Below are 14,404 nucleotides of genomic sequence, written 5' to 3'. Positions count from 1 at the left end.
TGACTCGGATAAACTTATCCTCAGAAGCAGAGGTGACTCTTGGTCTTCCTTTCTTGGGGCGGTCCTCATGTGAGCCAGTTTCTTTGAAGTGCTTGATGGTTTTTGCAACTGCACTTGGGGACACTTTCAAAGTTTTCCCAATTTTTCGGACTGACTCACCTTCATTTCGTAAAGTAATGATGGCCACTCGTTTTTCTTTACTTAGCGGCTTTTTTCTTGCCATAATACAAATTCTAACAGTCTATTCAGTAGGACTATCAGCTGTGTATCCACCAGACTTCTACACAACACAACTGATGGTGCCAACCCCATTTATAAGGCAAGAAATCCCACTTATTAAACCTGACAGGGCACACCTGTGAAGTGAAAACCATTTCCGGTGACTACCTCTTGAAGCTCATCAAGAGAATGCCAAGAGTGTGCAAAGCAGTCATCAAACAAAAGGTGGCTACTTTGAAGAACCTAGAATATAAGACATATTTTCAGTTGTTTCACACTTTTTTGTTAAGTATATAATTCCACATGTGTTAATTCATAGTTGTGATGCCTTCAGTGTGAATGTACAATTTTCAAAGTCATGAAAATACAGAAAAATCTTTAAATGAGAAGGTGTGTCCAAACTTTTGGTCTGTACTGTATATATATTTCCACATGGGAATGATGTTTAAAAAAAAAACACAATTACATGGATGTTACATAAACATTTTACATGGCTTAAAGTAGACCCTTTTCCAACTTCATACTGTGATTTGTTCCCCAATGAGTGCACTGTCAGTGGAAGGCTGACAGCACTTAAAAGGGCTTCCACTAACAGGCTTTGCGCTAGCCACTTTGTCTAGCAGATTGCAGGGGAACCCTGGCCTTCACCCTTTAGCTACTTTACAGGGATCAGGACTTACACAAGCACCCCCAGGTTGAGTCCACAGCTGCTGGCCAGTGGAGTGGGCTGACAGAGGATGGTGAGAAAGCCAAGTCTGTACCAAGGTATCAGGATTAAGAACAAAATTGTCAGGCAGTAGAATAGTCAAAACATGATCTGAAATCGAAAATCGGAATCAAACTAGCTAAGAAGGAACAGAGATATGAGAGTGGAGCCGAGTAAGTAGATCGCTTAACTGGCAACTGAAGGCAGATAGATAATGGTTTATATTATGTGAAGCCACACTAAAGGCTCACAGAAAGAAGTGAATTAGAAAACCAGGTTCAGAAATTAACTTCCAAGTTCTATCATTTTAGTTACCATAACAGTCTGTTTGATTAAATTTCATGAACTATACTATTGAAGTTCTCCATGGAGAAGTGGGGTGGACAGAAAATTCTATCACAGTTCCTGATGATGACTGAAGATCACATCTTCCCTGACTTTATATAAATAATCTCTTATCTTATTTAGGAGTATAAAGAGAATTATAATCACACTGTTCTCACATAAGGCAGAGATGATGCTTCCTTCAACTAGCCATGTGCAATGGGATTATCAGCACAGAGGAATAAAAAAGCAGGGTGAAATCTGGGAATCAAGAAAGAGCTGAGTGTGAGAGACAATCAATGCAATAGACAATAAGGGAGAGGGTGTAGGGGTGAGAAAAAGTGTTGGACTGCTTCTTTAATTTTTCCAATTTCCAGTTTGTTTTTTTTCTTTTCATGAGATATGAGATGTGGTGGTGCCCTTCTGGTATTGTAATCTGCCATTTCTAGAGTGCTATTATTTACCCAGTCACTCATGTCAGGCCAATATTTGAATTTCTAGATATTATATATATATATATATATATATATATATATATATATATATATATAAAATATCATATATACACACAGTACAGACCAAAAGTTTGGACACACCTCATTTAAAGATTTTTCTATATTTTCATGACTATGAAAATTTTACATTCACACTGAAGGCATCAAAAAACTATGAATTAACACATGTGGAATTATATACTTAACAAAAAAGTGTGAAACAACTGAAAATATGTCTTATATTCTAGCATCTCCAAAGTAGCCACCTTTTGCTTTGATGACTGCTCTGCACACTCTTGGCATTCTCTTGATGAGCTTCAAGAGGTAGTCACCGGAAATGGTCTTCCAACAATCTTGAAGGAGCTCCCAGAGATGCTTAGCACTTGTTGGCCCTTTTGCCTTCACTCTGCGGTCCAGCTCACCCCAAACTATCTTGATTGGGTTCAGGTCTGGTGACTGTGGAGGCCAGGTCATCTGGCGTAGCACCCCATCACTCTCCTTCTTGGTCAAATAGCCCTTACACAGCCTGGAGGTGTGTTTGGGGTCATTGTCCTGTTGAAAAATAAATAATGGTCCAACTAAACGCAAACCGGATGGAATAGCATGCCACTGCAAGATGCTGTGGTAGCCATGCTGGTTCAGTATGCCTTCGATTTTGAATAAATCCCCAACAGTGTCACCAGCAAAGCACCCCCACACCATCACACCTCCTCCTCCATGCTTCAGGGTGGGAACCATTCATCTAGAGTCCATCCGTTCACCTTTTCTGCGTCGCACAAAGACACGGTGGTTGGAACCAAAGATCTCAAATTTGGACTCAGACCAAAGCACAGATTTCCACTGGTCTAATGTCCATTCCTTCTGTTCTTTAGCCCAAACAAGTCTCTTCTGCTTGTTGCCTGTCCTTAGCAGTGGTTTCCTAGCAGCTATTTTACCATGAAGGCCTGCTGCACAAAGTCTTCTCTTAACAGTTGTTGAAGAGATGTGTCTGCTGCTAGAACTCTGTGTGGCATTGACCTGGTCTCTAATCTGAGCTGCTGTTAACCTGCGATTTCTGAGGCTGGTGACTCGGATAAACTTATCCTCAGAAGCAGAGGTGACTCTTAGTCTTCCTTTCTTGGTTTTTGCAACTGCACTTGGGGACACTTTCGAAGTTTTCCCAATTTTTCGCACTGACAGACCTTCATTTCTTAAAGTAATGATGGCCACTCGTTTTTCTTTACTTAGCTGCTTTTTTCTTGCCATAATACAAATTCTAACAGTCTATTCAGTAAGACTATCAGCTGTGTATCCACCTGACTTCTGCACAACACAACTGATGGTCTCAACCCCATTTATAAGGCAAGAAATACCACTTATTAAACCTGACAGGGCACACCTGTGAAGTGAAAACCATTTCCGGTGACTACCTCTTGAAGCTCATCAAGAGAATGGCAAGAGTGTGCAAAGCAGTCATCAAAGCAAAAGGTGGCTACTTTGAAGAACCTAGAATATAAGACATATTTTCAGTTGTTTCACACTTTTTTTGTTAAGTATATAATTCCACATGTGTTAATTCATAGTTTTGATGCCTTCAGTGTGAATGTACAATTTTCATAGTCATGAAAATACAGAAAAATCTTTAAATGAGAAGTTGTGTTCAAACTTTTGGTCTGTACTGTATATATATATAGATAGATAGATAGATAGATAGATAGATAGATAGATAGATAGATAGATAGATAGATTTATAGTGGGGAAAATAAGTATTTGATACACTGCCTATGTTACAAGTTTACCCACCTACAAAGAGTGGAGAAGTCTGTAATTTTTAGCATAGGTAGACTTATGCTGTGAGAGGCAAAAATCTTAAAAAAAAATACAGAAAATCACATTGTATGATTTTTACATACTTAATTTTTATTGCATGAAATAAGTATTTGATACAATAGAAAAACAGAACTTAATATTTGGTACAGAAACCTTTGTTTGCAATTACAGAGGTAGTCCTGTAGTTCTTGACCAAGCTTGCACACACTGCAGCAGGGATTTTGTCCCACTTCTCCAAACAGATTTTCTCCAGATCTTTCAGGTTTTGGGGCTGTCGTTGGGCAATATTGAGTTTCAGCTCCCTCCAAAGATTTCCTATTGGGTTCAGGTCTGGAGACTTGATAGGCCACTCTAGGACCTTGAAATGCTTCTTACGGAGCCATTCCTTAGATCTGCTGGCTGTGTGTTTTAGGTAATTGTTATGCTGGAAGACCCAGCCACGACCCATCTTCTTTGCTCTTACTGAGGGAAGGAGGTTGTTGGCCAAAATCTTGCTATACAGGATCCCATCCATCCTCCCTTCAATACGGTGCAGTCGTCCTGTCCCCTTTGCAGAAAAACACCCCAGAAGTATAATGTTTCCCTAACCATGCTTCACGGTTGGGACAGTGTTCTTGGGGTTGTACTCATCTTTCTTCCTCCAAACACAGCGAGTTGAGTTGATACCAAAAAGTTATTTTTTGGTCTCATGAGACCACATGCCTCCTCTGGATCATGTGCTGGCGTGAGCAGGGGGATCTTGCATGCCCTGCAGGATTTTAATCCATGACGGTGTAGTGGGTTACTAACACTAATGTTTGAGATTGTGGTCTCAGCTCTCTTCAGGTCATTGACCAGGTCCTCCCGTGTAGTTCTGGGCTGATTCCTGACCTCTCTCAGAATCATCCTTACACCATGAGGCGAGATCTTGCATGGAGTCCCAGAACGAGGAAGATTGACAGTCATCTTGTGTTTCTTCCATTTTCTAATAATTGTGCCAACAGTTGTTGCCTTTTCATCCAGCTGTTTGCCTATTTTCCTGTATCCCAGCTTTGTGCAGGTCTACAATTTTGTCCCTGGTGTCCTTAGACATTTCTTTGGTCTTGGCCATGGTGGAGAGGTTGGAGTGCGATTGATTGAGTGTGTGGATATGTGTCTTTTATTCAGGTAACGAGTTCAAACAGGTGCAATTAATACAGGTAATGAGTGCAGAGTAGGAGGGCTTCTTAAAGAAAAACTAACAGGTCTGTGAGAGCCATAATTCAGGCTTGTTGGTAGGTGATCAAATACTCATTTCATGCAATAAAATGCAATTTAATTATTTAAAAATCATACAATGTGATTTTCTGTTATTTATTTTTAGATTCTGTCTCTCACAGTTGAAGTGTACCTACGATAAAAATTACAGACCTCTCCATTCTTTGTAGGTGGGAAAACTTGCAAAGTCGGCAGTGTATTAATGACTTATTTTGCCCACTGTATATATGAAAAGCTATTATATTATTTGGAATTCAGACTTCTATGATCTACCTATGGTGTTTTAAAATCAAACGGTCTGGTTTTAAATGTTATTGGGCATGAAAATATATAACAGTACATAGAAAGTAGTTTACAAGAGATGTTTTTACAGTTAATTTATAATTTTGCAATCACTTCCAGGCTATCAAGAGAGATCTTATAACCACTCCCAAATATATCTATTTGATTGGGCGTGAAAAAGTGAAGAAGGGACCAGAGAAAGGCCAAATAAAGGAGGTGCTGAAGAAGAAGCTAGAAATTCCCTCCCTTAGGAGTATTTCTCTAAGGTATGCAAGAGGTTTCTTTCTTACATACACAGGTGCTTCTCACAAAATTAGAATATCATCAAAAGGTTAATTTATTTCAGTTCTTCAATCCAAAAAGTGAAAGTCATATTATATAGCGTCATTACAAACAGAGTGTTTTATTTCAAGTGTTTATTTCTGTTAATGGTGAAGATTATGGCTTACAGCCAATGAAAACACAAAAGTCATTATCTCAGTAAATTCTAATAATTAAAAAAAACATCTGCAAAGGCTTCCTACGCGTTTAAATATGTCCCTTAGTCTGTTTCAGTAGGCTCCACAATCATGGGGAAGACTGCTGACTTGACAGATGTCCAGTCATTGACACACTCCACAAGGAGGGTAAGCCACAAAAGGTCATTGCTAAAGAAGCTGGCTTTTCACAGAGTGCTGTATCCAAGCATTTTAATGGAAAGTTGAGTGGAAGGAAAAAGTGTGGTAGAAAAAGGTGCACAAGCAACCGGGATAACCGCAGCCTTGAAAGGATTGTTAAGAAAAGGCCATTCAAAAATTTGGGGGAGATTCACAAGGAGTGGACTGCTGCTGGAGTCATTGCTTCAAGAGCCACCACACACAGACATATCCGGGACATGGGCTACAAGTGTCGCATTCCTTGTGTCAAGCCACTCATGACCAATAGACAACGCCAGAAGCGTCTTACCTTGGCCGAAGAGAAAAAGACCTGGCCTGTAGCTCAGTGGTCCAAGGTGTTTTCAGATGAAAGTAAAGTTTGGAGGAAGAGTGGAGATGCACACAATCCAAGCTGCTTGAGGTCTAGTGTGATGTTTCCACAATCAGTGATGGTTTGGGGAGCCATGTCATCTGCTGGTGTAGGTCCACTGTGTTTTATCAAGACCAAAGTCAGCGCAGCCATCTACCAGTAAATTTTAAAACACTTCATGCTTTCCTCTGCCGACAAGCTTTTTGGAGATGGAAATTTCATTCTCCAGCAGGACTTGGCACCTGTCCACACTGCCAAAAGTACCAATACCTGGTTTAAAAACAACAGTATCACTGTACTTGATTGGCCAGCAAACTCGCCTGACCTTAACCCCATAGAGAATCTATGGGGTATTGTCAAGAGGAAGATGAGAGACACCAGACCCAACAATGCAGATGAGCTGAAGGCTGCTATCAAAGCAACCTGGGCTTCCATAACACCTCAGCAGTGCCACAGGCTGATCGCCTCCATGCCACGCTGCATTGATGCAGTAACTGATGCAAATGGAGCCCCGACCAAGTATTGAGTGCATTTACTGAATACACATTTCAGTAAGCCAAAATTTCGGATTTTAAAATTATTTTTTAAGCTATTGTTATAAAGTATTCTAATTTACTGAGATAATGACTTTTGTGTTTTCATTGGCTGTAAGCCATAATCATCAACATTAATAGAAATAAACACTTTAAATAGATCACTCTGTTTGTAATGACTCTATATAATATATGAGTTACACTTTATGTATGGAAGAACTGAAATAAATTAACTTTTTTTCTCTTCTGTTGTCTTTTTTTGAGTGAGAAAACAATTGTTGAATATTTTTCCAGAATGTTGTCACAGTTTTTGATAACATCTTTTTAATCTGTTTCCAACAAAATATATCCACTTAAAACTTATTTTAATATACACTACCGTTCAAAAGTTTGGGGTCACCCAGACAATTTTGTGTTTTCCATGAAAACTCATACTTTTATTTATCAAATGAGTTGCAAAATGAATAGAAAATATAGTCCAGACATTGACAAGGTTAGAAATAATGATTTTTATTTGAAAGAATAATTTTCTCCTTCAAGCTTTGCTTTCGTCACAGAATGCTCCCATTGCAGCAATTACAGCATTGCAGACCTTTGGCACTCTAGCTGTTAATTTGCTGAGGTAATCTTGAGAAATTTCCCCCCATGCTTCCTGAAGCCCCTCCCACAAGTTGGATTGACTTGATGGGCACTTTTTGCGTACCATACGGTCAAGCTGCTCCCACAACAGCTCAATGGGGTTGAGATCTGGTGACTGCGCTGGCCACTCCATTACAAATAGAATTCCAGCTGCCTGCTTCTTCCCTAAATAGTTCATGCATAATTTGGAGGTGGGCTTTGGGTTATTGTCCTGTAGGATGAAATTTGGCATTTCAAAATGGAGTGATAGCCTTCCTTATTCAAAATCCCATTTACCTTGTACAAATTTCCCACTTTACCAGCACCAAAGCAACCCCAGACCATCACATTACCTCCACCATGCTTGACAGATGGTGTCAGGCTCTCTTCCACCATCTTTTCAGTTGTTCTGCGTCTCACAAATGTTCTTCTGTGTGATTCAAACACTTCAAACTTTGATTCGTCTGTCCAAAAAACTTTTTTCCAATCTTCCTCTGTTCAATGTCTGTGTTCTTTTGCCCATATCTTTTCCTTTTATTAGCCAGTCTCAGATATGGCTTTTTCTTTGCCACTTTGCCCTGAAGGCCTGCATCCCGGAGTCGCCGCTTCACTGTAGACGTTGACACTGGCGTTTTGTGTGTACTATTTAATGAAGCTGCCAGTTGGGGAGCTGTGAGTTCTCAAACTAAAGACTTTAATGTACTTGTCTTATTGCTCAGTTGTGCAGCAGGGCCTCCCTCTTCTCTTTCTACTCTGGTTAGAGCCTGTTTGTGCTCTCTTCTGAAGGGAGTAGTACACACCGTTGTAGGAAATCTTCAGTTTCTTGGCAATTTTTCGCATGGAATAGCCTTCATTTCTAAGAACAAGAATAGACTGCTGAGTTTCACATGAAAATTCTCTTTTTTTGGCCATTTTGAGAGTTTCATAGAACAAACAAATGTAATGCTCCAGATTCTCAACTAGCTAAAAGGATGGTCAATTTTATAGCTTCTCAAATCAGCCAAACCGTTTTCAGCTGGACTAACATACTTGTGCTAGGGTTTTCTAGGGTTTTCTAAACCTCTATTAGCCTTCTTACACAGTTAGCAAACACAATGTACCATTAAAACACTGGAGTTGTGGTTGTTGGAAATGGGCCTATATACACCTATGTAGATATTGCAATAAAAACAAGACGTTTGCAGCTAGAATAGTCATTTACCAAATTAACAATGTATAGAGTGAATTTCTGATTCATTTAATGTTAGCGTCATTGAAAAAAAAAGTGCTTTTCTTTAAAAAATAATGAGATTTCTAAATGACCCCAAACTTTTGAACGGTAGTGTAGTTATTTATAAAAATGAGTTACTAGAAATAAAATAATCTCTGTGGGAAAAATCTATTTTTTCATTTTCACGTTATAAGATTCTGTGAAGCACCAGTGGGTTCAAGATGCTCACCACACCTCTAGATAAGTTACTTAAGGGGTGTAGTTGCCAAAATGGGGTTACTTGTGGGGGGTTTCCAATGTTTAGACATATAAGAAACTTTGGAACGTGATATGGCATCAGCTATCGATTCCAGCCAATTTTGCTCCAACAGTCAAACGGTGTTCCTTCCATTACAAGCCCTGCCGTGCAACAAAACAGTAGTTTTCCACCACATATGGGGTATCGGTATGCTGAGAAGAAATTGCACAACAAATTGTACTGTCAATTTTCTTCTATTACTCTTGTAAAAAGGAAGAATTTGGGGCTGAATCAACATTTTTGCTGGAAAAATGTATTTTGTCATTTTCACAGCTCAAGGTTATAAAATTCTGTGAAGCACCTTTGGGTTCAAGATGCTCGAGGGGTGTAGTTTCCAAAATGGGGTCACTTGTGGGGGGGATTTGCACATCATGGGCTTTGTAAAAGCGACATGATGTCCGCTATCTATTCCAGCCAATTTTACGCTGTAAAAGTCGAACGTTGCGCCTTTCCTTCCGTACCCCCAAACAGTCGCTTTCCATCATATACAGGGTATCGTTGTACTCAAGAGAAGTTGCACAACAAATTGTATGGTTCATTTTCTCCTTTCGAAAATGTAAAATTTGTGGCAAAAGCAACATTTTTGGGGGAAAAAGTAAAATTTTCATTTTCTCCTTCCACATTGCTTTAATTTCTGTGAAGCCCCAAAAAGGGTTAATAAACTTCTTGAATGGTTTTGAGCACTTTGAGATGTGCAATTTTTAAAATGGTGTCACTTTTTGCTATTTTCTCTCACATAGGCCCCTCAGAGTCACATCAAATTGGAGCTTGCCCCCCAAATAAATTGACTGTCCTCCCATCTCTCCTCCTGCTCCATCTTTGACCGCTTACAATCTGGCTTCCGACCGCACCATTCCACTGAAACTGCCCTAACTAAAGTTTCCAATGACCTACTAACTGCCAAATCCAAGCGACACTACTCTATCCTTCTCCTCCTGGACCTGTCATCTGCATTTGACACTTTAGACCATTCCCTCTTACTATAGACTCTCTTATCTCTTGGCATCACAGACTTGGCCCTCTCTTGGATCTCCTCATACCTAACAGACTGGACATTCAGCGGCTCCCACTCACACACCACTTCTTCATCTCGCCCCCTATCTGTTGGTGTCCCCCAAGGTTCAGTCCTAGGGCCCTTGCTCTTCTCCATTTACACCTTCGGCCTGGGACAGCTCAAAGTCTCACGGCTTTCAGTAGCAACTCTATGCTGATGACACACATCTCTGCCTCTCTGGACCTGATATCACCTCCTTACTAACCAGAATCCCACAATGTCTGTCCACTATTTCATCCTTCCTCTCTGCTCAATTTCTAAAAGTTAACATGGGCAAAACAGAATTCATCATCTTTCCACCATCTAATTCAACCCCTCCAACTGACCTATTCATCAAAGTCAATGGCTGCCCACTCTCCCCAGTCCCACAAGCTCGCTGCCTCGGGGTAACCCTGGACTCTAATCTCTCCTTCAAACCACATATCCAAGCCCTTTCCACTTGCTGCTGACTCCAACTCAAAAATATCTCTTGGAACCGCACATTCACATTCCTCAACCATGAATCTGCAAAGACACTAGTGCACGCCCTTATCATCTCATGCCTCGACTACTGCAACCTCCTGCTCTGTGGCCTCCCTTCTAACACCCCTCCAATCTATCCTAAACTCTGCTGCCTGACTAATCCACCTGTCCCTCCACTATTCCCAGGCCTCTACTCTGTCAATCCCTTCACTGGCTCCCCATTGCCCAGAGACTCCAGTTCAAAATCCTAGCCTTGGCATACAAAGCCATCGGGCATCCACAACCTGTCTCCTCTGTACATCTGTGACATAGTCTCCCAGTACATACTGGCACGCAACCTCCGATCCTCACAAGATCTCTTTCTCCACTCCCTTCTTATCTCCTCTTCCCACAATTGCATACAAGATTTCTCCCGTGCATCCCCCATACACTGGAACTCACTACCCCAACATATCAGACTCTCACATACTGTGGAAACCTTTAAAAGGAACCTGAAGACCCACCTCTTCCGACAGACTGAGCCCTTGCGGGCAGGGTCCTCTCTCCTCCTGTACCAGTCGCCGTCACATTTTTGTTCTAGATTATTGTAATTGGTTTTGCTATGTATACCCCCTTTTTCACATTAAAGCGCCATGGAAAAAATGGCGCTATAATAATAATTAATAATAATAATTTTGTAAATTTAGTTGAAAAAAATAGAAATTGCTGATAAACTTTTAACCCTTCTAACTTCCTAACAAAAAAAAAATATTTAAAAAATGATGCAGATGTAAAGTAAACATGTTGAAAATGTTATTCATTGACTATATTGTGTGATATAACTACCTTGTTTAAGGGCATATAAGTTCAAAGTTTGAAAATTGCTACATTTTCAATTTTTTTGTCAAATTTTTGATATTTTCATAAATAGACATAAATTATATCTCACAAAATTCACTACTATCATGAAGTACAATGTATCACTAAAAAACATTCTCAGAATCAGCGTGACGCGTTGAAGCGTTCCAGAGTTATTACCTCATAAAGTGACACTGGTCAGAATTGAAAAAATTGGCCTGGTCATGAAAGGTGAAAACAGGCTGGGTGGTGAAGGGGTTAATGTATGTAAATTAAGGTTAATGTTCATGTAAAAATTGTATGTCATACAGATGTACAAAATGGACATACAGCTTGCACAAGGATGTAAAAAAAACAGACATACGGATACAATATGAATATGAAAAATGGGCATACAGATGCAATACGGATATGAAATATGGATATATGGCTCAAAACTGTTGTACAGATGCATTTTTTCAGTGATTTTTCAAAAACACAGTAAGAATGCATTGGTTTTACCACATTTTCAGAAAAATCACAGCAAAAAATACATTGGGTACACATTGTGTGAATATAGCCTAAAGGTGCGATTTTTATATATCCTACAAGTCTATGGCCCCATATTCATTAACACTGTTGCTTAGAACGCCAGTTGTAATGAGGGTTGTGCAGAAATAAGATACGCCAAATTCATTTCGATGTGCTGACACTTTATGAATCTGATGCATCTTATCAGTGGCATGTACAGTCACTTTTGAAGAATTTAATGGGTGGGTGCGTGCATGCCCTGTCCTGGCTCCTCTCCAGCTCCATCTATTTGGTGGAGCTGCCCAAAACTGGAGGGAAAATGGCAAAAGTTGATAAAGGTTTGTGCACCTTCGCGTTACGCAAACAATTTGAGACTTATCAAACTGTTTTTACACCAGTTTTTTGGTGTAAACACTTTGATGAATTGAGACTCATGTGTTTCATTTATGCTGTCAGTTTGGGCTGCCAAACTCCATTTAAAGTGCCAACCAGGCTGTAGCACTTTTGCATCCACATTATGAGCATAAATCCCTTCCCGACTGCAAGTCTGATAACTTGAACTACCAGCATCCTAAGACCATATGGTGCTGTTCAGTTCATCACACACATGGTCCGGCCTGGATTTACGACTGTAACTGTTTACCAAATCTGTCAATGGGAGTTGGATGATCCTTTCCAGCTGGCAAAGCTTTCTTCCTACACTAAATATAAGGGGTTAGGTTTCTCCTTGTGGAAAGTGACAAGCCAGGCCTGGCATGTCAGAGTGAGGAGACTTATATAAGCCTTGCATGCTCCTCTGGGAAAATTAAATAAGCAAATTGCCTCTTCAGAGAGAAAGGGGCCTAGAACTCTAGTGCCACAGATTGGAAATAGCAATCCTAAAAGTCAAAAGTCAATATCAACCCTTTAATGAGCCTTGCCATATGACTTAGGATAAAAGCCAAATCAGAAGCTCAATTTTCAGACACGGTGTTTCAGGGTATTGCTCCTCGTCAGTGCAAATCATGAGATCTGGTTTGGCTAGGTGAGAGGCTTAAGACTGGGATCTAAAGGGTAATGTTTCTCCTTGTGGAGCTCTAGTCTGTACTGTACTGTACAAATAGGAAAACTGCACATATATTGCATTTCTAGTCAATATAACAATTGTTATTCAGAAGTGGGGCTATCATAAATCAATGATATTTGTTTATACAGTATATAGAACATTATGGTATAGTTTTCTTATTCTTAAAATAGGAAACCACATACTGGTCTCTAATTATTTTTATGTGAATTTCTTTCGCTTACAACCAGCACACGCCAGGATGACTTCTTCATCTTACATGAGACAGATCATGACACACTTCTAGAATCAGTCTTCAAAACAGAACTCATTAGTCTGCTGTGCAAAAGATATGAGGAGATGACCAAGAGTAAACTAGTGCTGAACTTCGGAGACACGTAAGAGAACCGTCTGTGATGATTGTAATCTGTGCCGTAAAAATGGATGTAGATAAATGTTCATGAACACAGAAGTAGAAATCACACTATGATAGACGTCGAATGGCAGGCAGCTACGCATTTAGAGAGAAATAGGGTAATAACCTTAAGACACGGCCCCAGAAAATTCTGAGGCCAGTGCCTCCTGGGTAGAGTCCGTAAAAATTAGCACCAAATAAAAGGCCTATATGTTTGATACTGTATGGCGGCAATAAAACAAACAAACAAAAAACCTGAAACACACAGTGCACAGGGAGCAGTGGGAATTAAATAGGAAAAAAAAGTTCCCACTTTAAGTGACTTAACCCCTTCATGTATGGCGCATGCCGTGTCACTCCCTTTGGCGTGGGCTCCAGCGATGAGCCAGCACCTTTCTGGGGACATGACAGCCGATCTGATCAGCTGTCATGCGCCCATAACAGCCATTGGAATCGCAAATCACCAGCGGCTGTTAAATGCCGCTGTCAATCTCTGACAGCGGCTTTTAACATGACCGCAGTGGAAGGACACCATTAGTCCCGCCCATCAGTGCCCGTGTCAAACGACTGCAGGATCGCCGTTACACAGAGGCGATCAGACAATCACAGTTTCTAGTCTCCCATGGAGACTATTGAAGCCAGTGAAAAGTAAAAAAAAATCCTTTTAAAAATATAAAAAAAATTAAAAAAATATAAAAGTTTCAATCACCCCCCCCCCTTTCGCCCCATTCAAAATAAAACAAAAACATCAAATATACACATATTTGGTATTGCTGTGTTCAGAATAGCCCGAGAAAAAAAATCAAAACGCCAGAATTATTTTTTTTTGGTCACCGCAACATTGCAATAAAATGGTGTCAATAAAAATGTCAGCTCAGCGCACAAAAAATAAGCCCTCACCCAGCCACAGATCGCGAAAAATGGAGACGCCACGGGTCTCGGAAAATGGCGACTTTTTTTTTTTTTTAACAAACTTTGGATTTTTTTTCACCACTTAAATAAAAAATAATCTATACATGTTTGGTATCTGCGAACTTGTAATGACCTGGAGAATAATAATGACAGGTCCGTTTTAGCATTTTCATGAACATGGTAAAACAAACAAAAAAAAAACTGTGGAATTGAACTTTTTTTGCAAATTCACCGCACTTGGAATTTTTTTCTTGTTTTCCAGTACATTATATGATAAAACCAATGGCGTTGTTCAAAATAACTCGTTCTTCAAAAAACAAGCCCTTACACGACCATATTGACCAAAAGATAAAAAAGTTATGGCTCTGGGAAGGAGAGGATTAAAAAACGATAGCACAAAAACTAAAAAAGGGCCGTGGGGTGAAGGGGTTAAAAACA

The 14,404-nt window shown here is 39.9% G+C and overlaps 1 protein-coding gene across 2 annotated transcripts in view; it reads left to right on the top strand.

Annotated features, from left to right (window-relative positions):
• Window positions 1–14,404, top strand: part of MYO1F (myosin IF) — a 427,358-nt gene that overhangs the window by 382,502 nt on the left and 30,452 nt on the right. For both annotated transcript variants that reach the window (XM_073686285.1, XM_073686286.1), the window contains 2 exons: window positions 5,191–5,336; window positions 12,891–13,037. In XM_073686285.1, the coding sequence (XP_073542386.1) occupies window positions 5,191–5,336; window positions 12,891–13,037 (293 nt within the window). The remainder of the gene's footprint in view (window positions 1–5,190; window positions 5,337–12,890; window positions 13,038–14,404) is intronic.

Source organism: Phyllobates terribilis, unplaced genomic scaffold (genome assembly GCF_046119375.1).
Source record: "Phyllobates terribilis strain yellow unplaced genomic scaffold, ASM4611937v1 Scaffold_1__5_contigs__length_1240528914, whole genome shotgun sequence".
Classification (NCBI taxonomy): domain Eukaryota; kingdom Metazoa; phylum Chordata; class Amphibia; order Anura; family Dendrobatidae; genus Phyllobates; species Phyllobates terribilis.
Note: the sequence above shows the minus strand (reverse complement) of the source record. Positions and strands in the feature narration are given on the sequence as shown.